This window comes from Varanus komodoensis, unplaced genomic scaffold (assembly GCF_004798865.1).
Source record: "Varanus komodoensis strain SLA01 unplaced genomic scaffold, ASM479886v1 scaffold7_1, whole genome shotgun sequence".
NCBI classification, from domain to species: domain Eukaryota; kingdom Metazoa; phylum Chordata; class Lepidosauria; order Squamata; family Varanidae; genus Varanus; species Varanus komodoensis.
Genome location: NW_025336479.1, coordinates 18,179,448 through 18,205,019, shown reverse-complemented (window position 1 = coordinate 18,205,019; position 25,572 = coordinate 18,179,448). Strand labels below are relative to the sequence as shown.

Below are 25,572 nucleotides of genomic sequence, written 5' to 3'. Positions count from 1 at the left end.
GCATTGCTTAATATTAAAATCAAAAATAACTCATCTGCCATTTTGAATATTACCTTAATGGCTTTTTAATCAATAAGATGTTGTCTAAATATTAATAAGAAATACAATTTTAAAAACTTTATTGAACAATATCACTAAAAAGAGCAAATGTAGTTCAGAGCTGTAGTCCATCCTGGAATGCAATAGTTAATCCACTTTCTTTTTTTCCCCTAATCTAGTCTAAGGCAGGATAAAAAGCAATATTAATCAGCCACTTTTCCAAAAGTCTCATTGCCCTACTTCCAAGTGAGTGATTTTGCAAGTCTTGTGAGAGCAGAATCTGATAACCCAGTTGTATATATTCCAAGTGTCAGTGTTTGCATGTTAGAAATCCATTCTGTAATAGATATAGTCAACTTTTTCCTTAATCATTCTACAATGTATTGGTCCTTTGAAGGTTCTGAATTGCTTTTCCTCAGAAATAATTGTGCACAATGAAATTATTTCACTATCTGACGCTTACAATATCCTTTTGACCCTCAGAATCCTGGTAATAGGCACATCTTAGTTTTGATATACAAATGGACTTAGCTTTGCCAAAATATCAGCACCAATAAATTATGCCTTGATTGATATTGGAAAAGAGGTTCAGCATGAGCAAGAAAAACCAAACCAAAACAAAAAACCCTGCAAAAAGGTTCAGCCCAGTTCTGAGCTAATATTAAACTATATTGTTTAAATTGATTTACTGCCAAATGGAACCAATGCTTAAATTGAGAGAGAAACAGCTCAGAGATCCCTCACATCTTCCAAAATAAAGGGCACACCATTGGGTCAAACTGCATGTTATAAGTAGCAGCTATGTCTATTCTATTCTATGTCATGGGGTCCTTTTATTTTTTAATTCCATGACTGCATTTTAATCCCTTCCTCTCTAGTTGTGATTTTACCAGTAGGAAAAGGTCCCCATGTATTCCATACATAATAATCACGTTTGAAAACCAGCTTGGGCACTTTTAAGTGCAAAGATAATGCAGAAACAGTAAACATTGGATGCATAGCCTGTAACTTGAAAGTTCTAGGCTATTGTTGCCTATTAGCAACCATGAAGAAAGACCCTGAATGTTCAAAATCATTACTCATCTCCTTCAAATGATGGGCCTAATCCTTGAAGATATTTAAAATCCAGGTACCAGGTTGATATTTTGCTTTCTGGCTTTTGAGTCTGACAACCATGTTGCCCCGTTGCGATATAGTTGAGCTTATCTTCCTATAACCATTAGAGGTTCAGGATCTTAGTAAGGCTATATGCTGATCCCTTCATTCCCACCACTGGCAATAAAGATGTCACTGAAGTTTTATGCATTAATGTATTGCTTACTGCTGGGCTTGAACTCTGGCAGTGGAGTTACACCTGTGAATTTTTTTTTTTTTTTAATGTGTCTTACTCGCTCCTCTTAACCTTACTTGATGGCACATTTCCGTTATGCTTTTGATATATGATGTGTACAACCAGTTTTACTAATAAAAAACCCTGTGCTAGCCAAAACGGATTTGGAAGACTTTTGTACTCCATCAGTCAATACATTTCTTAACATGATTTGTAAGCTTGAATTCCTGTTGGTTTATAACAGCTGGACTGAATGTATATTGAAGTTATTCTTCAAAACGTATGTATTAAAGGATAAACTAGTATCTGTATGGGAAACCCGTGGGAAGTTTTGGGGAAATGGAGAAAAAAGGGTTAAACCCTTCTGCCTACAGAACTTTAGCCCTAGAAAAAATGGTTGCCCCATAGCTTCCTTTCTTTTTAAAGTAAGAGACTGTTCTTTCCACCGATCTCCCATGTCATGTCTAGTTTGGCCCTTAGTACAAGGCCTGTAAGCAGTACTTGGTTGAAACAGATTACAGTTTGACTGCATTTCTACAAACCATAATTTGTCCATGTCCAATAAGGAAAACCATGGCCAAGAATGAGACAAATGCTTGGATCACAAACTGTCCTTTCCTGCTTGGATCTTTTTTAAAAGAGAGAGAGAAAGAAAAGGCAATTGTTAGGCATAGTACAGTCTCCTTTGTAAGATGGATCAGTTTCCAGAAGTTATTTACCTGAATGTCAATTTGCCTTTGAAAAACTATCCCTTGATATCTGCAATAACTGACAGTGCATTTTTCCTCATTTCCCATCCAGTAATCTGCTGTCTAATCCATTTAACTGTAACTGCCACTTGGCCTGGTTAGGGAAATGGTTAAGAAAAAGAAGAATTGTCAGTGGAAATCCACGTTGCCAGAGACCATTTTTCTTGAAGGAGATTCCAATTCAGGATGTGGCTACACAGGACTTCACATGTGATGGTGAGCACCATTTCTTGTAATGGTATAGTAGGTCCCTGTTAGAATTTGCAGCAAAATGAGTACTACCAGTTGTAACTAAAACTGAAGTATGTGAACTGTTGGCAGGAGAACATCACTAGCTTAGTGTCCACTACATCTAGAAATTGTTTTACTTTGTTAGTATATTAGAAAATCCTCCATACTAGTCATCAGATATTTTTGAAATTTTCAGCAAGCATTTGAGGTTGGATACACATTTAAGCATGTACAGCTGGAAGGTCAGAAATAGAAATCCCTGTTTCCTACATCATCCCCTCCAGCCCCCTGAAAATACTGTCAAGAAGTTCAAGCACACTGCTTAATAGTGTGAGCTATGGTGCAGGAGCAGACAAGGGATTGTAAAAAATTGGGTGCAGGCACCTTCTGTAAGTTAAGTCCCTCCATCCACAAAGGGCAGAGCCTGATCCAACCCATGTTCTGTCTTGTCTTCTCCCCTCCTCCTGCAAATGTATGCTTTGATGGGACTGATCTTGAATTTGAATGTATGCTCACAGCTTTTGACAGGACACCTCAAAATGCTTAAAAATCAGACATATTTTATGAAATCTAGTGCAGGTCTGTGCTAATTAAAGGTGGGGGGGGGGAGATCCTTCTGCACTGTGAAGTTCCATAGTGTCCTTCAAATAGAAGATTTAGAACCAGCTTCCCCAACTCGTGTAAGAATGCAGAAAAAGTCTGCAGAAAAGCGGACTTGTATTTCTATCACTGTTTTGCGTATTATATTGCTTTCCCAGTGGAAATTCCCACTTTTCCAGACATAATGTGAGCTGTTTCTTGTACTTGATCCTATCAAGTGTTAAAGCCTCTGTTCAAAACTGAAGGTACACCTATAGTCCCAGTGTTGAGTGGGAAGGAAAGAACTGTTCAAATCCGTTACCCTTGTTCATGCCTGAAAATAATTAAAATCCATTATGGGAATAATCACAAAAGCCCAGGTTCTTTGTTACAATGTTCAGTTGAGCCTTTCCAGGTTATGAGGTATTTAGATTTTTTATTGGCCCAATTTAAAGTATACTCTACAAAACGTTTCTTGACATGTGTTTGGATATGCTGTTTGCTTTTTTCCTAATGCTTTGTGAAGCCACATATTGTTTTTGGGAGAAATCCATGCTTTAATGTTCTTAACTTCAAAGGCTTAATTTTGTAACAGTAACCATGTTGCTTTCCAGTTTTGAGGTTTTTATCTCTTTCATAAGATCTGTTTTATAGAAATCAATACCCATACTGGAAATATTGGATATTTTTATGCATGTGCACATGGATCTCCATTTCTTGATGGATGCATAGCTCAATTTGTTCCTTTATTATCATTATACTGATTAAATATAAGTGTAAAACCACAAGGTTTGTAAATTAAAACAATTAAGATATATGCCTTATTAACTAATAAATATTCACTATGCCAGGAAACAAATGATATTTTCATGCTCTTTTTTCACCAAAAGAATAAACTGGAAGAATCATTGTCTTGGGATGGTTCATATATTCATATTTCCCCCTAGAATATGCATATGATCTCACTTAATTTTCAACTCTGTTTTTCAGCAGTCATACATTTAAATGTCAGTCAAGAGAACATTCAAAAGAAATTGAATGATGTACATGCAAGTGAACTTGAGCTCAGTAAAGCAATGTAACAAAGGGCAGTAATGTTGGAAAGAACAGTCATAAGCCCTTATTCCACCTTCCTGGATACTGTACAGCTAAAATATGCCTTTAAAATATCCCTGTCAAGTCTTGCAAATCTATAGCAAGAGAGATTCCATGAGTTCCAAGAAAGGCTGGACTGCTCTTGTGGTCAAAATGCTTTAGGTCCATATCTGCATTTCCACTACATAACTCAGTTTTCCTTCCTAGGCATACTGTGTATGTCTGCTGCCCCACTTCCACCTTTGACCCCCCCCCCACACACACACACATGAGTACACACACGTGCACACAACCATCTTGCTTTAAGATGCTTACAGCTGGCCTATTGGCATGGTAATCAGACCAGTACAACTCCTAGATCAAGCTTGGATGTGTTTTCTTTTTCATATAGTAAAAAGACATTTCAAGAATTTCTGCAGCTCTCCCATTCCATCATGGTGATTTGTTGATTGTTGATATTACATTATTACATGAAGTAAGCTGATGTATCAGAATGGAATCCATTCCTCCTTGAATTTATTTTGATGCACCTTCTGCTTCTCTCTTTGTAGGCAATGCTGACAGCAGCTGTCATTTTTCCCCCCGTTGTCCGGACCAGTGTATTTGTATGGATTCTGTAGTTCGCTGCAGTAACAAAGGCCTGCAATTCTTGCCTAAAGGTGTCCCCAAAGATGTAACAGAACTGTAAGCCATATTTTCAAGAGCTACATTTACAGTATAAGTTAAAATGCTTGGGATAGGCATACTTCAGGGTGGCAGGATTGCTGCATAATAAGGTCCATCAAAATGGGCACTCTGGGCAGAAACAATTGCATCCTATGCATCCTATGAACTGCAATTACCTACTTAATATATATTCTGTTTTCCATCTGGTAGGGAGAATACCATTGCTTATGTAGCTCAGATAGCATTATCATTATTATTACATGCACAGCCTTTAATCTCCTCCTTGGAACACAAAAAAGAAGACGGGAGGAGAGATGAAAATGCCCAAACCTATGGTTCATGAACACAATGGGAAATCAGGGTTTCTCATTACATTTGAATGAAGCATTTATTTCAGGAACCAAATAATAGAAAGTCTATTTAATAATGTTATTGTCAAATAATTGGAAGTTTGGAACCCTTTCTTATAAAGTGCAGATTATCAAGTGACTTTGCATAATATACCTGCAATGGTAATCTACATTTAATTCTGTTGCACCGAGAACAGATTCTATAACTGCAATTCAGATTACTTGCATGCAAGGGCTGTCCATATACAGAATCAAATCACCACCCAGTTTCAAAAGTGGCATGTGATGGAGCTTTGCAGATAGATTGGTGTTTAGTAAAACAAAGCCGATTTTGCCCATGGATTTCTTGTTTGAGTTCTCTAGAACATAGTTAACATTTTGTTTTCACTGTAGTAAACACACCTTTATCAATATGTCTCACTAGAATAGAAAGATACTTAGTCTGGGGACATGGACAGTGCAGCAGCTTTTTTCCACTTCTTATTCATTCTAAGTATGGCAAGTCAAATTAGAAAGTTGGGTATTGAATGTTTGCAATGTTTTTTCATCAGGATGGCAGGATGTTCACAAGGGACTACATCAGCAAGTTAGTGAAAACTTTATTTCCAGCATAATAAACTGTAGGCTAATTATTCTGCTGGTTGATTTAAAAAAAATAGAGAAATAATATAAACTGACGCCATATTATTTTATCTAAATGTTCAAAAATTGCTAAAATAACACAAGTAATTAGATTAAATTGTGGAGTAGATTCACTTGAGTTAAGGATGGCTTCTCATTTGCTTCTCTGTTGAGTGTGATTTTCTGTGAAAGAGTAGTAATATAGGGCAAGTGGAAGATTGGAGTATGGAGCTTTTTATGTTTATTATCTCTATAAAATTAAAAATTTAAAAATTAAATAGATGACTGACAGAAGTGTCTTTAGGGTATGTTAGTGGCTATAGTAAGCATTACTGAAATGTGGTATATATTAAATGCTTCTTTGACCTTTAGACTGTATAGAGCTATATCTTTGCTGCTTGATAGAAGGTATGTTTTCATGGGCTCTGTAATTCATTTCTAAGGCTATCAAGGCTAGACTAGGCAACCCAAGTCACACAGCTATCAACAAGGCATGTGTGACTAGCAAAATAAACAGAAAAGGGAAATAGTAACACACCTACTTCTTTCTGAATTTCCCAGATTAGCTACATTGGGAGACAACAGCAATATGTCTTTGGAATGTATGCATACAGAGATGACTATAGGGAGATAACAGCAACATGTTTTTGGGATAAAGTTGTACAGGAGATGGGCAGGCATTTCCAGTAAGAACAAAGGACCACTTTAATGTCCCTACTTTATCTCTCTCATCTTTATCTGGCATGTTTTCCCCTTTTTTCTCTTTTCAGTGTGTTTTCACAGGTTTCCACAGATGTTGCCAGATTGGTCAACTATTTTTAATTAGAGAATTAAAGAGTCTCACCATGGTTGCATACTTTGTGAATTCCCATGGTATCCACAATTTTGATGATATAATAGCTTTTTAAAAGGACAGAACAGCTTTTGTAACCCTCAGAATCATTGGCCATTGTGGGGGGTGGGGGGGTGTTAAGAAAAGGCAGACAAGCAGAGCCACGTTTACCCCAGGAGCCCCAATTTTACCTAGTAGTAGGCCCTGAAATAGAGTTCTCCAGTGGAGTGGGTGACAAAGGCAGCTTTGGGTCCAACAGATTCAAAATACCTCTATTATAGCCAAGATGCCCTAGGATCAGGTCAATTGGCAATGCCAGCCTGGAATTGATGTAGCTTATTTCCCTACATTGTAGCAAGGGAAATTTGAGTACAATTCTACTGCATAAGTTGAATACTATTTGTCCATAGCACCCAAAGCATTCACTCTGACAATTGAGGCAGGCAGGACCTGGAAATGGTAGATAATCTTATACCTTTGCTGCATGCCCACCACCACTCCACTTCTTTCTTTGACTTGGCCTTCCAGTGTTTCTTAATTATGTCAGTGCTGCAAGGGAATGTTTTCATTCACCCAAAGAAGACTGTATCATTTACTGTAACTGCTTTCATTTATACTCAAGAGAATTGGTTCCCTTCACATGCAGGTAGAAATTTCTAAATTTGACCTGAATTTTTCCATAGAGACCCATTGCCATTTTAAAAGGAAGCCTGAGTTTGATCATTGTCAAAGCCCTCTGCTCCTGTAAATGGGGTGGGGGGCTCTCACTTTTCACTTTCAGGGTTTTTGATTAGGGACATATGTTTCTGTCAAAAACACTTTGCTGGGTAGGAGCCATTCTCTCACAAGCAAAGATCCCCTCGTAACTTGCTTTTCACTTGACAGTTCACCATTTGACAGCTGTCAAATAATAAGCAAAGCGGCTGATTTACCTATTTGTATCCTTGCTTTGTTAATGTCTGTGGATGGTTCCTCTTATACTTTACTAGGAGACACGATTCAGGGCCTGGGCAAGTCAGAAGCACACATTTGGTATTGTTGGAGCTGCCAACTTCCCAAAATCCAGCAAAAAATAAAATTTTAAAAATGAAAACTTTTTTTCATGCAGAAATCTCAGGTGCAATTTTTTTTTAAAGGAGTTACTCACTGGCATCCATTCCAGTTAAAAAGAAAAAGCTGCAGTGATCCCAAGAGGACTCACAGTCAATGCAGGGTAGACCAAGCAAGTTATCTTTGCTCCAAAGTGCTGTTTGAGTACATGGTGGAGCGGTTTTTACTGGTGCTAGCCTGAGGAAGCTCAGCAAGAGTGGCAGGGCTTTTACTATTCAAAGGGCTGTATCTGATGGTATTCATTCACCATCAAAACAAAAAGTCACTAGTGGAACAGATTCCCTTTCTCCTGCAGTCCCATGTGCCTTGAAGATTGGGAGGACACTCTGGAGCAGTTGGGGTGGGAAGCTCCAACTTATTCTCCCGTGTGGATTTGCTTTTGTATTTTAAACTTGCTACATCAAAAAGTCATCCTGCATTTATTTTTACAGGTCACAGTATGTGCTCTCAGGAGTCATGCCCATGTTCTAAGATGTCACAAGGTAGAGCTTGTGTCAACTTCAGTGAAAGAAGGATAAGCAACTCGAATGTTTCTAGAAGCATACTTCGCGTGCAGCTCTCTCCAAAATAATGTATCAATATCTCATTTTCATATACATTTTGTAAGCTGGCAGGTAAAGTACTGCTGGAAGCAGGTCTGGCTAGCAGCCACTTTCACAGAGGGAGAAAGGAGTGAGAACGACTGTTGCACTTCATTCTGCAGGTGTTACTTGTGCATTTGTGTTTGCATGTAGGGCTCTGTGTCTACGATTTTGGTCTTTCCTCTTCCATCTTAAACTTTGGAGTTGTACTATTGATGTGCTTGTACTGTATTTTCCTGATATGCGAGGCAAGGTATTAGAGCATTTCTTGAGCATCCCATGGGTCTTTCTCTCTGACTGGTGTGATCTGGCACTCTGAAATAGCTCCAGTAATGAAGGGGAGGATTTATTTGGTAGCATTTTAATGAATCCTGTGGAGCCTTGCATTTATAAACTTCCATTTGCCAAGGGAAAATCGTATCCGCTGTGTGACAAACATGTTCAGCTGAAATGCTTTTTATTAAAATGTAATCATGCATGTTTATACATTTCATTTTAATAAAAAACCTGCCATACATCTAACAAAGCCTAGTAAATTAGAGCTGTATATAAAGTTCCAAAATATCCATACAACAGGAAATCTTTTACTGCAACAGGTCCTAAATAACATTACACTGAAATGGATACACAGACAGATGGAAAATTTCATTCTGCAGCAGGTAGAGTTTCACTGTAGCCAAATGCTGAAGTAATACTTAAAAGAGTACTCTGTTTCCAATGCTAGTGAACTGAAAATAAAATCGTGTGCTGCACAGCACATTGCACTGTTCTCTGTAAATGTGTATGGTGAAACAACGCATCCTAGAGCCTTACTTTTAGGAATATTCAAGTTCACTTCTCCCAGAGGGAGAAAACATATTATTGTGCAAGTAAATTAGGATGGAGGTTAGGTATCCATGATTCTAAAACTTGAAATGCAGTAAACAGAGCTACTGTGAGCAGTACAGAAAGCAGCAGGAATATGCAGTATCAGCACCTGCAAAGGATTCTCTACTTGCCAGGTATGGGATTCTGACTTTCTGCCCCTGCCTAAGTCATGGAGCTCATTCTTCTGCTTTCTGCACTTGAGGCTCTAGGTCCAGCCACTTGAGCTTCAGGAGACTGAGCTGGAAAGATCTTTGCTCACACGCAGCTTTGCCGAAAGAATGGGTACCAGTGGAAAGGCAGGGCAGCACTAGCATGGCTCATTTCTAGGGATCGCAGCCTGAGGCAAAGACACATCCATTCCGTGTGCATTCAGACTTGACACCAGTGATGGGACAGAATCTTTCGGGCAGCAGGCTGGATGAGGGGACACAGGAGTAGCTATGTGACACACCAAGCCCTGTCTTCCAGTAGCTTACTGCTGCTCTTTTGCCCCCTCAGCGTTTGCTGCCTCGTTCCACTTAATGGTTGGGTCAGCCCTATTGGAGGAAATGCAAGTTCTGTATGTGGCACTTAATCTGTGATTCCTCCATGTTGCAGTCAACAAGAGGTAAACATTTATGAGGCAGCTCAGAATTTATTTGGCCTCCTAGCCTGTGTCTGAAGCCATCTATTTTGGAACTTTTCAAGAGCTGCATGAAAGCAAGGCTGCAGGTTGATCTATTTGAGTAAATCTAGATAGGTGGCTTTGGAGCAAAGTGAGACCAATCTGGTATTAGAAACCATCTCCTCTCATGAATTCATATTGCTGCTGCCACCTCATTTGAAAGCCAGGCCAGGAGCCAGTTTCTGTAAGGCTGATATTTTGAAAGCCCAATTGAATGAAGGAGCACAAATCTAGCAAATTCCTGGTAGAGGAGTGCACACTGTTAGGATTGTTAGAATTTTTCTTCATTTAAAGGAGGGGTGGGCAGCTTGTGGTACTCCAGATGTTTTGATCTACAGTGGAGAGAAATGATGAGAATTGTAGGTCAAACATCTGGGAGACCACATGCTACCCAACCTGACTTAAAGTGGTCAACTAAAACACTTGATTGAAGTGGTAAAACTCTCCCTGTTCTTTTTCACTAGCAATTGAATCCCTGGTGTTAGCAAGCTTGCTCATATATCTTGAGCTGATTTGTATATAAGCTGTATTTGTAAATAGTTTCCTTGCACCTATGTAGGTTTTATACTGGGGTTTTTACTTACATGTGCATTTGTGTGTGTTGTGCAGCACCCTGACAGCCATGAGATATAACGTTTTATAAGCATATTTGGATGATGTCAGCATTACTAACTATGAACCAGGAAAAGAAGCCAGCATCTAGATTAGGGATAAGAAACCAGGAAGTTAATTTGCAAGGGAAAATGAAAGTCTGTGTAGAACAAAGATGGATGCATGTGAGCTTTGCAAAATGTAAGGTAGAAAAGACTGGAGCTGCTGGACTTGCCAATACAGTGTAGAACAGCAAAGTTTTAGAAGCCAACAGCCAGGAAGGGAGACGGAGGGAGAATTGGCCTATAACAGTCATGCACAAATCCAGAGTCCTGGCCTGTATCTGTAGAGAACTGTGGTTTATTCAAAGACGTAAGCAAATGCTTCTCATCTCTCCAAGGGCTGCATAGGCTTATGCATGTAGTGAAACATGGAATCTCAATAGGTATGAATCCACCCTCTACTTAGTGCATGGGCCACTGTAATCATTTATAATGATTGATGTTACACAGTTGCAAGATGGGAGAAACCTGTTTCAACAATACTGCAAGTAAGAAGGATGTTAGAATTATTGTAGATCACAAGCTGAATATTACCCAACAATGTGATGTGGCTGCAAGAAAGCAAATGCTATATGTGATTGTATTATTGGAAGCATAGCTTCAAAATGTAAGGTAGTGGTTCCCCTCTATTCAGCACTAGTTAAACCCCATCCAGTTCTGGGCTCCACACCTCAAGAAAGATACAGATAAACTGGTGTAAGTTCAGTGGAGGGCCACCAAAATGATCAAGGGACTGAGAACAAAGTCCTATGAGGAGAGATTGAAAGAACTGTGCATGTTTAGCCTTTTGAAGAGAAGACTGAGTGGAGATATGCCACCTAGGAAGGCCTTGGCAGTTATAGGTGGCCTATAAATTTATAAATAAACTAATAAATATGAAAGCATTCTTCGAGTACTTGAAAAGCTGTCACACAGAGGAGGACCACAATCTCTTCTCATTTATCCCAGAATGCAGGGCACAGAATAATGGGCTTCAGTTACAAAAAGCCAGATTCTGCCTGGACAGAAACTTCTTCACTGTTAGAACAGCATGGCAGTGGAACCAATTACCTAGGGAGGTTGTGGGCTCTCCTACATTGGAGATTCAAAAGGCAGTTGAATAGCCATCTCTCATGGATGCTTTACCTTGGAGTCCTTCATTGAGAAGGGGTCTGTACCTGATGGCCTTATTGGCACTTTCCAACTTCTACTGTTCTACGATTCCATGCTTAAAACCAATGATCTGAATGTAAAAATAATCACTTGGTGCCGTTCTTCCCTATATATGGGCCTGAATTCACTCATTCACGCCACAATTCACTCCATTGTGGACTTTAATAAGAATGTGGTGTACAGCTTTAAGTTACTATTAATCCATTAAAATCCATGCAGGTAAAAAAGAAAAAAAGCCACATCAAAGAGAAAGATTTTTAGATAGGATCACTCCATACTGTTCTACCTATTTGCCTTTGGTATGTTTATACTAAGAACATTAAGAAAAATCTTAAGGCAGGTAGAAAACTAGAACAATAGGATATGAGTGGAGGTGGCAAAGTTTAGGCCTCAGTATGAACTGAGAGGGCTGAATTCAAAGGAGTGAGCAATAGCAGACCACACCCTCAGACCAAAGTACTTGGATTTTAACTCAAGCTGGAGATTTCCCAAAGTATGTGCAACCCATTCACCTAGTCTACCAATCTTATCCCTCTGCTCACCTTTTTGAACTGCTTTTCACTGTTCGGCTCAGCTGGCAGCAAGGAGCAGTTGCTTGGAGAGGGAGAGCAATGGAAAAAAGAATCTGAATGCACATAAATTGCTGGAGTGGGAAAATAATCATCATCCAGTGAAGGCTCTTGGGGCAGGAGGGGGTTTATGAATTCACAGAAGGAAGGTAACAAATTTGGATTAACTCAGAAGTGGGCCAGTTTGAGGGCAATCACTTGAGTAATTTCCATGTTAATCCAAGATGGGAGTATGTGTAGTTCAATCAAAATTATTTCCCCTAGGAATAATTTTAAAATAGTATGCCTGCCACCTGCATTCAAAATTGGTGCAGAATGTCATTCTACTCCATTTATAGACCAGGATTAAGGATTAACTTGGTAGACTGTTCATAGATTCTGAGTGTGCACAGTCTGTCCTAAACTGTAGGATACCGTGTTTATATTAAGTTTGTCAGGATGTTTTCATTTAAGGCGGATTTTGTCTCTAAATAAAAGATCAGGAATAATTGGGTCCCCCCTTCTTTGACCTAATTCTGCCTAGAGTTGAATCCTTTTCCACACCTATTCTAAATGTAAATCTAGCATTGGAAGGTTCTTCACACTGAAAGCCCAAACCTTTTGAGTAAAGTTCAGCTTTTTTTCTATTCCATTAATAATACAAGTTTTCCTATTATTATCATTATACTTTCATAGTATGTTACCCTAAAAGATGTAGCTCAGTCACTAATCAGCTGACAAAGAGGGCAACTATGGGAACAGAATGAAAATGAGCTGATTATCAAACATGATCTTGGAATAGGCGACATTCATTTTCCCCCAAATGTCTGTGTAATGTCAGTTCAATATCTACAAGCAAAGAGAAATCTAATTTCCAGAAGGAAACATTTAGAATGCTATTATTTTCCCCATGTGATCCATTGTGGGATAGTATTTTTATTGTATTTGGTTCTGTAAATGTAGGATAGATTGTTGAGAAATAAAACTCTGCATTAGGGACGTTTCAAACACTTTATGTTTACTGAACAGAAAGTGCTTCTGTGAAGTATAAAGATATGCATTATAGGTAGGAATACATATGTGCATATGCATTTGTTGAATGAATATATATCATGAAGCTGTGATGATATGCACATAGTTTTCATGTGACTTTTTTCTTACAAAGCACTTAATGTATGTGGGTCATATTTAATCTTGCGCTATGTATTTATTTAATATTTTGTCAACTTATGTATTGCTCAACATGTCTAAGAAAACCTTAGAACAGTTTAAAAAACCTGTATATATATTTAGAAAACCTGTACCAATGTAGTAAATCAAACCTCTTCATTAAGGACAATCTCTGATAAGGCAGATATCTGCTGTGGCAAGGCTAATATTGGTCCTCCTTGACATATTCTTTCACATCATCTTCCTCTTGCGCTTTTTGTGTTGTCTGAATAATTACTTAAACTCCCTCTGCCCAGTGAAATATGGTAGTTTTTTTTTACCAACAGCAGGGCTTTCCTGTAGTGGCCCCTACCTATAGAATGTCCTACTAACTGTTCATCATTAGGACTATTGTTTTAGGCATATACTAAAAATACAGTTATACAGCAAGGATGGCCAGACTTGCATAATGGAAGGGCCACATATGATAAATATCAGATAATTCAGAGCTAAAAGTGGATGCCCATAAGTGGCAGCAGTAGGCAGTGGGTGCCCACAGGTGGTGGGCTGCAAAATAAACTGGAAGAGCAGCATGCAGCTCACAAACCTTGGGCTGGTCACCCCCATTACATAAAATGGTTTCAGTTTCCTTCTTTTTGGATTAACTTGAAGCCATCCCAATTTTTAACCACTGTTACTACATACTGCTTTTGTTGGTTATTTATTAATACTTACGGATTGCTGGAGGGTGGATATGATGTGTGCTTTTAAATATTGCATTATTTTTTTCTTTAATTTGTTAGATTTGTTAGCTGCCTTACCTTCCTTTTTTAATTATGTGAGACAGATAGATGGAACAATGAGATACATCTTTAATATAAATACATTATTAAAATATGATATGCTTGAACTATAACCAACTCAGGGATTTAAAGAAGATATACATATACATATGCACATACATCATATACAAGACATATAATCTTGTTGCAAAGGACATAGCAATGCAATCTGCCATTTGAAAAAAAAAATGATCAGGGAAGGAAAATCCAGTTCAGTCCAATGCTGCTCAGGGAAAGCAAAGCTTTCAGAGAGCTACAAAATGGTGCTTGGACACAATTGTGGAAGTAATGTTACTGGAATTTGCTGTTTGTTTTTAAAGAGCTGTAAGAATTATCTGGAATTTTAGTGGCCTAATGGAAGACTGCTTGACTTTTAAAAAAGTGAAAACATGTTATAATTTCAAACAATGGCATGAATGCTCAGGAGCAAAGATTGTGTTAGGCGCCCCCACAGTAGAAGTGCTACCGCTAGACAATCACAATGGCATGTTTTAGGAAATAAAGGGGAGGTTATCTATTTTGCTTTGGCAAAAGGTGTAAGCCACCTTTAATGTAAAGGGGCAGCTTAAATAACAGTCAGCTTAATAAACAAATGACAGAACTTAAAAACCTTAACAAGAAGAAATGACAATAGCAACAACATCCAAAAATAAACAAGTCAATATTACTTTTTTTGGAAGTACCCTTATGAAATGAAACAATCTCAGTGCAATGTGGTAAATTAGGATCCACGGGAACACAAATCTGAGTGCAGGTGTGCATTATATTGTTCTCAGTAGGATGCATGTTTTAGGGAGCAATCTGGAGGAGATGCCCACAGCCCAAACTTGCAGGATTATGGGAATTCCATGTAGAATAGGAACAGCACAGAAGCAATGTTCTTCTCCATGGTTGCCCCACTCTGGAAATACCAGAAGGCTGATTTTGAACATCTGAGGCACTTTGGAGTCATGGGTGGGGAGGCAGAGGCACTGCCAGGATTAATTGTATCTTAACAGTCCTGGATTCTTTGAACCTTCCCTGTCCCTAACCCTTTTATCCAAGTTCACTCTTACTACTATGAAGAAGCAGCTGAAGCAGTTCTTCCATGTGGGTGGCAAGCGGCGCAGGGGATCCAAGCAGAGACCTCCAAGTTCCTTTCTGACATATGACTTTCTAGACGTTGTCTAGAGGACATAGGATTGATCTGAAAATGACTTTCCAATGTTATTTTAGCATAAGTGAGATCTACTTCATAGCTTCAGAATAAAGTTGATGCTTGCAAACACAGAGCCAGATCTGAGTGGCTCTGAGATTTCATTACTTGCTATCTGATTGCTGATTGTAATCATGAAGGGAAAGAAACCCCATTAAAATGTCAAATGCTACTGAAGATGCTGTGAGATTAGCTGTAAAGAAGCTTGTTGGCCAAATGGTCCATGTCCTGATGTGTGTATGCCCAAAATACAGAACGGAGGAAGGTTTTCTTTTAAAGTATTTATTCCTGAAAATAACCAGCTACCAACGAATCATTCCACATGGTGCACCTGAGCACTCCTCAGTTGGCCCTTTATACATTGATCATTAAATGGTTACATGTAATACACTTAACACTTTCCAATAGAAGCAAAAAGTTATAAGGTGTGATCTTTCCCACTTGCATACCAAAGAAGATGCTCCAAAGGAGGGGAGAGGATGGGGTGCTATTACATAGAAGAGGAGAAGAATAGAGTGGTCTGGTGTGAATTGCCCTTTGTTTGTGTTGCTGTTACCTGTCAAGTGCCAACTAGTTTTCTCTGGAATGGTGCCTGGTCAGTGTCAGTTACATTGTAAGTCTAAACACAGGCTGATTTCTGGAAAAGAGGGTTTTTCTCTGGCCTGGTTATGTGTCAATGATTGCATGATTTAACCAATGAAAGTTAAACCTATGAATCTGTAGATCAAGCTCAAAAATAGAAAAGTGGAATGGTTTGAGGCACACTTTTTACATCTGTGCTGTGTGTCACTGAGGGTCAACCATATTGATAAATAATTATAAGCAACATCTGTTCCAATGCTGTCACTACCACTGTCTGATTCCCATACTCCTCTGGCTGGAGAGGGAGCACAGTTAGACAGACAGAGAGACAGATGATGGATGGATGGATGGATGGATGGATGGATGGATGGATGGATGCAGACAGGCAGGACCAATCTTCCACCACTTTTTTAACCACCTATTCCCAACCGCCACCTTCCGACTGCCAGTGACCCCATGCTTTCTCCCCATCCTCTCCATCTTGATGAACAGCTCCAACTACCAAGCATTCCTGATTACAGGATCTCTTGACACAGCCTTCTCCAACCCGAGGCCCTCCAGATACGTCACATTGCAGCTTCCCGCTTAGTATGGGGATGCTGGGAGTTGAAGCCTGACACATATTTTTCTCTCTCACATGTGTTAGAGGGAGAGGATTTGACACTGCCAGATCATGCATGCATCCTGCTGGTGCTGTTGTAGATTCCTTTTAAGTTGTAAAGTTAAAATATAGCCTCAGCTGATTTTGCATTTACATCTTAAATAATGCTGCTTCACTTATATCAGACACTGCATATTCATTTTAATTTTTTCCTAAGCAGTTAAAATAAATGGTTGTATGGATTAGCACAGCTAGACTGAGTCAGCTTCTCATGTGTTATTGAAATATTGCCTGCATGAGCAATTTGCAGTCAGAGGGCAGAAATAATTCTAATGAGGTCAATTAGCATTTGGAGTTCTTTTTAGTAGCTTTAATTAAGCTCAACCTTATAGCAAGGACGTGTATGATCTCCCTTACACGTCTTTGTTAATGTGATTTCTAGGATTGCTAGAATGAGGAGGTTTATATCTAGAAGCGATTCTTCTCCTATTCACTGATTGCACTAAACAAAGAAGCCAATAGAAGACCACAGCAGTGTTTTTCTCTAAGCCCACTAATTTACAAGAGAGCCAGAAGAAAGAAGAAGGCCACTCCATTGATGTTTACACACCCCAAAACCATACCAGTGAGAGCCAGTGTGGTATAGTGGTTGGGACTGAAACTCAAACGATCTGGGTTCTAGTTCCCACTCAGCCATGGAGCCAGCTGGGTGACTTTGGGCCAGTCACAGACTCTGAGCCCAACCTACCTCACAGGGTTGTTATTGTGGGGATAAGATGGAGGAGGAGAATGATGTAAGCTGCCTTGAGCCCTTTGTAGGAAAAAGGCAGGATATAAATTGAAAAATAAATAAATAAAATACCAACATGATCTCAGGTTACTGCACATTTCAGTCTCTGCTTTTCTGCTTGAGGCGCATTCAGATCTATGGTACAATATGCACAGAGGAATTACATGTTGAACTCAGTGTCCAAGCTCATATGATCCGAATAACCCACTGGGAATAAATGGTGCTTCAGACCAGACCCATCTAGTGTGTGATTTCTATAATCACTACCTGAGATCAACTTGTCATACCATCTGAACTCAGGTAGCATGACTTACTGAAAGGAAATGACACTCCAATAGCCCATTGGTTGGGTAGGGTTGCCTCATTTTGATTGTGCACGCCAGCCCAGGATATACAGCAGAATTCCCATATCCATGGTGATCAGTTCCAAGCCTCCCAGAGGATGCCTGAAACTGCAGATAATTTATTTATTTATTTAAAATATTTCTATGCCACCCCCATCGCAACAAAGCCTCGGGGCGGCTCACAACAAAAACAAACAAAAGCATATAAAAATTTATACAATAAAAATATTAAAACCTGGTGCATCTCGGCTTAAATTTTTTTAAAAAAAACCTACTAATAAATTAACAAAATAAGTATTAAATAAAAAGGTCTTGGCCTGGCGCCGAAAAACAAATAACGACGGTGCCAGGTGGACCTCTCTGGGGAGTGCATTCCATAGATGGGGCACCACCGCAGAGAAAGCCCTTCTCCGAGTACTTGCCCTCCTAATATCATTCACAGAGTGTTCCCGGAGAAGGGCATCTGTTGCTGATCTCAAGGGGCGGGAGGGCATATATGGACGCAAGCGTTCCTTTAGATACCCAGGGCCCAAGCCGTTGAGGGCTTTATAGGTCATAACCAACACCCTGAATTGGGCCCGGACTTCAATTGGGCCCAATAATAGCAAACACTGTATTACAGGGGTTTCAGGAGCCCCATGAGGCTCTTGGAGGTTATTTTGCAGCTCACTGCTCGCTGCCCCTGGGTGCCTGCAGTCACCCACTTGCCTCCCACTGCCCACGAGTATCTCCCTGTGGCTTTCCAACGTCTGACATTTACTGTATGCGACTCCCGTTGAGCAACTCTGGCCACCCCACTATTTTATATACACTATATACAGTCCATTTCTTTTTTCACAATTTCATTCATTATTACTGCAGCATATGGTTCTTTTCTTTGCCTATTAAAGCAAGAATGTTCACTTACAGGAAGCACTTTATGACCCATCTTTGGCACTTTATGACTTCTCTTTTGGCCAAGGTCAACTGCGGTTAACTGCAAACATGGTAACTGAGCCAAAGGATACGGCAATCCTACTGTATATCTCTTTTAGTGATCTGCCTTACTTTGCTGCCAAATATTTTTATAAACAAACAAAACCAAAAGAGTAGAAAAGAGTGTGAGTTTAACTTGCAACTTTCCAAAGGACATGGGAAAGATCTTCAAGGAACCCAAATATTACCTGTTTTAGACAGAATTCCAAAAAAGCATTCACTGCAATATGAGGATAGAATGTTGGCTTTGTTTTAACAAACACGGGCACAACATAAACACCATGATCCAAGAAGACCAATCAACATGCAGAAACAAGTTTTGTACAGTTAGTGGCTACAGTTGCATAGCTGTGCATATCTTGGCCCCACAGAATTGGCTGGATGTACCCTTGATGCCAACGGGAATGCACATCTACATCTTGAATTTTTCCAAAAAAGACCAGCCTGAAGTAGTATTCTGAAGTTTTTATATTTGTAGAAGTAGTCAATAACTAATATTAAAATATTATTTTCAGATATCTGGAAGGAAACCATTTACCTGCTGTGCCAAAGGAACTCTCGATGTTCAGACACTTGACACTAATGTAAGTATCTGATGACAATCCAACAAAATGTCTGATTGGCAGATATTTCTTTATTTATAATATTTATGTGCCACCCTATAACAAAAAGTCTTCCAGTCAACACACAAGAAAACAAGTTGTTGGTAAGGCTAGTACAACAAAATTTAATGTTTTAAAATGTATTTAAAATTAATTCTAGACTCTGTTTAACAGTAAACACAATAGTAAAGGATGGCATATAAATGTTTTAAATAAATAATAAATATATAAGAGTGAAGAAGCTAAATAGGCTAGGTTGTTCATGAAATCACTCAGATGAATAGGCTCACTTTTAACCCACTTTTAACCCACCTTAAAACTCTTGTTCTCTTTTAAAGGGTTCAGTTCGGTTCTGATGGGGTTGTATCACATATGAAACTTTCAATTTATTCATTCAGCAAGAACAACAAGGGATTTTTGCCACTTTTGTCAAGTGCCATACTACCCACTTCCCACAACCTGTGATGGGGTTGATTGCCCAGGTTTGGATAACACAACAACAACTTGTGGATTCAACAAACCCAACAATAACCCATGGGATTCCTGGGGTAGCTTGCTGCTCATGAAGAAGCCTACCTGAATTAAGTTGTCTGGGGTTGTAGGACACAAGAATCTACCATCGCTTGTCACCTATGATTGGTTGCTGCATCATGGAAACTTAATCAGTGTCTCTTGAGTCTAAGAATTGCCATTAAGCAGTTTTTTGAAAACCCCAGAGTATCAAAACTAATGCCTTATATACAAAATATTATTTTAGCGAATTACTTGTTTAATAGTTCCACTTTACTCTTGGCACCCATTCCATGCTTACGCTTCTTATAGCAGCTATAAAGGCTAAATTGTGGAACTTTAGAGTGAGATCATGTTAAAGCATCGTGGGAATAAGCGATAGATATTCATGAAACAACCCATGTACACCCAACAGTCGAATGGGTGTGCTGTGACTTGTTCCCCCCATTCTTCTGCCTCATTCTTCTGTCTGGCTCTGTTGTGTATTCAAAAGGACTTTGCAGCAAAACCCATCTTGTCTTCTTCTCTTGGTCCACTCACCATTCCCATCACTACCCCTTTCAGTCACTGGTTTTTCTTTATTGGGCCTCAAAACTGTGCAACTGTGGTTATTATTATCACTATTACATAAGCCCAAGTTGTTTACTGAGGTGCAGTAAGCAGTAATATAAGAGTAGGTTTTCTCAGTGGTATCCCCCAGTTATGAAATGCCCTCCAGAGAAGGTCACCTGATACGCATTTTGTTAGCTTTTTTCCTCACAGTTTTTAAAAAAATCTTAATATTTCTTCTATTATGTTCTGTTTTTAAGTAGTTTTTAAACTCAGTGATATTTTTAGATCTTACTATTATGTTATATTTCAGTCTCTGCTTCCTTTAAATGATCATCTTATTGTGTCAGTTCATTCAGTGGCAGTGTGTGGATTTGGTGGGGCTTCATGTGCTTTATTGTATGTCACCCTGAGAGTGTTTTACTGTAGGCAATGAATCATGCTTAGAAAAATAAATAAATAAATAAATGACTGAATGAATGAAACACATAAAGTCTCTCCTAGAGAATCAGTCCTTGTTAATAATTTGCTTTGAACCTTGAAAGTGTTTTGTTTTGTTTTAACCTAACCTGGGGGGGGGGGGGACGTGTTTTCATGGCATCAATGACCTTTATTGTATGCATCTTTCCTTAGTGACTTGAGCAACAACAGCATCAGCATGTTGGCAAATTACACCTTCAGTAATATGACACAACTATCAACACTGTAAGTAGTTAGTGGTTCTGGCATCAACTCTGACTGCTGTGCAGGGTGAAGTCAGCTTCATTAAGCAACAAGTATTTTATCTTTTTAAATTACTGAATTATTCTCCATTTTTGCCTCAGTAAATCAATGCAAACTAATGCAACCTTTCATTCTCCTAGGATCCTCAGCTACAACAGGCTACGGTGTATCCCAGTCCATGCATTCAATGGGCTTAAATCTCTCAGGGTTCTGTAAGTCCTACTTGTTCACTGTTTTGGGGTTATACCTTAAAGAGGCTGCAGGTGATGGCAAGATTTTTAATGAGTAGATGGCTTTCAACTCCATTCACCACATCACAAACATTTCCAGACAATTAGCTCCAATATCCTTGTACTGAGATGTAGAAGTCATGCAAAAACTAGATCCAGGTGAACACTGGGCTTTTGTGCACAGCATGAAATCCTTTAGAGCTTTAAGAAGAATATTCATTCTGAAGGTTTTTGGGAAGTAGGCTGCTGTATTGTTTGTAGCAGGATATACATCAGCCATTAAATGGTACATTCTCTCTACACAACAGAGCAGAAACTTGTAACTCGCATGGTCAGGAGACCAGTCTAGGAGCAAGTCTAGCGATGATGAGCCGCATAGCTTCTGTTTCCCTTATTGGCTGGCTGCACACAGTTCTATGCTTTAGGAAGCAGGGGAAAACTATAGGGAACATCTGCAAGAGGCTTTCTTCTTTGCTGCAACCAGTTTCATTGTAATCAGGTAGCAGATGGAACAAAAACTGCCAAAAGTACAGGAGCTGCATTACCCATGTGTTTCTTTAAGCTTCCTCTCTTCTTCAGACAGATACTTGTAGAGTAAACATTCTGGGGAGCATGTGGAAGAAGGCAAGGATGAGTGACTGACCAGTTAGAGGTTGTGTATGACCAGATATAGGCAATGCTCTGCCAATTAGTGGTGCAGTATAAGAATCTGTTCCGCTGAGGGCAACTTCACATGAGTTTCTCCACAGATGCTTATTTAATTATGAGTTTGTCCCATCATTTGAGAACTGGTGTGAAGAGTTAACTAATGTTTTATGCAAATGTAGGAAATCATTCATTATCTCAGTTCTGTGATTGATGAACCCGCACTTCTTGCTTGCATCTGTGCAAGGGCTAAGTTGCAAGGAAATATAAATTAGCTGTATTTTCATAGAACATAGCATGAATGTGATGCTAACTAACACACATGTTTATTAATCTAGGTGTTGCCTCCTTCTCTGCTTGAAAGGCCTGCTCAGTCATATCTTGCATTTGCTCTGAGAGAGATAAAATGAAGCTCTTTCACTCCTGTGCAAAAATGAAACGAAGCATAAATGAGTGTCTCTCTTTCTGAGTTCAGTGTGCATTTGGAAGCCTTCAGATTGATTTGATTTATTATAGTCTACGAAACTCTGGTGTCAGTGACAACCCTCTCCACATGTCATCTACGTTGTTATTAAAAATCAATTCTCCTGAGGAAAAAAGTGCTTCCGAGCGACAGCGTGCAATCTGTTAGTGTCATTTATTTATTATCAGGATTCCCATGAGAATCTCAGTAAGAAATAATCAGTAAAAGTATTTCCACATTCTCAGGTATCTTTTTAGAATGGACACATAGTTATTGTCTGCATTTCATGCCTTTCTCATAGATGAACCACTCCTTCCCTAATCGTTTCATTTTAGCAAATTTGCTCTATCAGTATTAAAGAGGAAAGTCATCCTATCAATCAGAATGTACTTCAGAATACTAAATGCAATGAGAATTGTCATCATTTGTTCAGAAGCTCAAGAGACTGGATCTTTCTTAGCACATCTTTATACATTACCAGGCACTTTCTAAAGCATACGTCTGAAAGGTGTGAGAGAAAGAAAAGTCTGTTAGAAACACATTTCATATATGTATATTTATAAAAAAGAAGTTGACAGCAGCTCCTTATTAAGTGAACCCTGTCTGAACAATCAAGCAGAAGTGTTGAATAAAATGTCTGAAAATTTCCTAGAAATATATATATATATTTATTAAATATATTTAAGCATTCCCTTTCTGGTCAGACTTGGATTGCATTGCACATGGTGTCTGCTAAACTCTGCACAGCTTCTGGTTTTCATCTCATATAACCAAATTATCTCAAGATGCTGAAATATTTTATTACTATTACAGAGAGAGCCCATGACCATCCCTAGACAGCATATAGAAGAGCATAGAGCAAGATCTTTTCACATTCTCGGTTGTAACATCAGAACTGGGACACTGTGCCTAAGTGTCCTTTCCACTTATCACAGTCCTGAACTGACCACTGGGAAGAAGCTTTGTGGACGTTGGGGGATGGGAATTACATCAGTAATAGATGGCATATAGCACATAGAAATAAAGAAACTGGGTGGATTAGAAGGGACCTCCTGGGCCATCTACTCTGACCCTGGCTCCAGCTGTCTCTGCTCATGACATGTCCACCATGTCCAGGCATATCATGGTGTCACTGCTGCCTCCTTCCCTCCCCTTCCAGACTGGTACACTTAGCCAGAATCAACCATCTAACTGTTTTTGGGCATGAAGGAAACCTTCACCTCTGTGCACTTCACAACATGCATATCAATTCTGTAATGCTCTGAGGCTGGGCAATTCTGGGCAGCCTCTTTGAATTGTGGCCTTGCAGGGTACAGAGAAAAAAATTGTAGACTTACCAACAAAAAATAGTGAATTCATCCATTTGATTCAGGTTCAAACAAATTGCAATATTAAGCAAAAGAAATAAAATGATTTTTTTTGAAGCTGAACATGTTTTAAAGTATAGTTTCAGCTGTTCTGAGTAAGGGTGAACTTCTATAAACTTACACAATAAAGTGTCTATAATGGGACTCATTTTCTGTAGTGCTATTGATCCGTAGAGAAAGGTCCATTATCATCTGAGATAATAAATGTTAATTCTGTGTTTCTGGTTAAAAATGAATTGTAAGTGTTAAAATAATATCTGCAAAATAAAGCCAAGCAAACCAAAAGTGGATATAAACTCTAGTGCTCAGCCAAAAGATTGTGTTGAAAGATTATGTAGTAAACAGTAGTTAGAACTAACATCCTGGTTAACACAGAGCCTGGAAGCATGATTCTAGTTCATTTCAGAAATGGAGTTTCAAGGTTGTCCCTCTTAGCCCTTTGGAAAGTGCAGGTAGAAAGCAACAATACAGTTTGCACCAGGTCACTGACATGTGTGCTCCAGGATGGAGGCTGCAAAGAGGAGTGTAAATATTCTGCTTTGGTAGCTTTGATTATGGATGTACTTGTGCCGGTGCTATATCTGAACCAGAGTTTCCATTAGCATTATATCATAAGGGAAACGCCAGGATTCCCTGATGATATATTGGTCTTGGAAGAATTTTCTGCTTTGACATATTCTCAGATCTTTTTATATAGTGGAACTGTTGCATGCTGTTGCTAATCTTAGCTTCCTTTCTGAAAATATGTGTTCACGGGTTGGCCCTGAATCTTTTCTGTTTTGTGTGGTTCTATGCTTTTGCATTTGCACATAAGACTTTATTTAAACAAATAGATTTGGCTGCATATGTGTGATTTCCTTTTCTTAATAAATACTCTTAATAAATACCACAAATGATTTTGCTTTTAATTGTGAATGTGGCACAATATGCTGTTTCCTATGTTATTTGTTCAGTAGGTCTTTCTTGAAAAGTAGTTTTAAATTATGTGTATATCTTAACAGGATGCTTGGTGGATTTCATTCTGATATCATATTATTCCTTCTCCTGCTAGGACTCTTCATGGCAATGATATTTCCAGTGTCCCCGAAGGGTCTTTTAATGATCTCGTGTCACTTTCCCATCTGTAAGTACTGTTGCCTTTAATAGTCTAGTGAAATTGTACAAATCATTTTTCTATGCAGGATTTATACAGCTATTGTATGTTCACTTACATTTATACATACTACTGATGTGCAGTTTTCATCTTTAGAATAAACTTTAGAATAAATTGCATTGCTGATTTTTGAAACATTCATCAGTGGCAGGACCTGAATAAGACTATAACAAAGAATTTAACTGATTAAAACATCTTCACAATTCTAAGTTAGATTGAAATGCCCGAATTCTCCTGAAAAAGCTGAGTTGTTAATATTTGGCTGGATGAAAGGGTCAGCAAGTTACTGTTTGAGGGTACTAGTGAATATTGTGGATTGTTAAATTTTTCTAACAACTTTTTTCTAAAATTCCTGGCCCAAAGAAATTATTATCAGAATCATTTCCAGGACAACTGTCACTCACAGATAACCTCCTCCAGAGATCTATTAAACAAGAAGGAAGGATTATACAGTAAGGAACCAAGAGAAATAGTCTTTGCTTTAGTGTTTGTTTTTAATGTAGCATTCAGTAGGCTTTTTGAACCCCAGTTCTTAATTAGCCTCTTGACCTTAGTGTAGCCTTCTTTATTCATTTGACTGCCACTTCAATAAATGAATGTAGAACTGGAGTCCCTCATTTGGGATAACATATTCTGGGTTAAATGTCTTGGCTTTGAAGAGCAATAACATGTTTTGTCGTCAGAGTAGATTGCCATACATGGAGTCAAATTGTAAAATGCCATATAAATATATTATGGTGTTCTTAGAATTTATACCAAGGATCATGGTATAATCATAATACAGT

The 25,572-nt window shown here is 38.8% G+C and overlaps 1 protein-coding gene across 1 annotated transcript in view; it reads left to right on the top strand.

Moving 5' to 3' along the window:
* The window catches only part of SLIT3 (slit guidance ligand 3), a 524,682-nt gene that overhangs the window by 407,353 nt on the left and 91,757 nt on the right, over positions 1-25,572 (top strand). The window contains exons 19-24 of the mRNA XM_044453633.1: positions 2,171-2,334; positions 4,575-4,707; positions 19,061-19,129; positions 20,840-20,911; positions 21,070-21,141; positions 24,686-24,757. Of these exons, the coding sequence (XP_044309568.1) occupies positions 2,171-2,334; positions 4,575-4,707; positions 19,061-19,129; positions 20,840-20,911; positions 21,070-21,141; positions 24,686-24,757 (582 nt within the window). The remainder of the gene's footprint in view (positions 1-2,170; positions 2,335-4,574; positions 4,708-19,060; positions 19,130-20,839; positions 20,912-21,069; positions 21,142-24,685; positions 24,758-25,572) is intronic.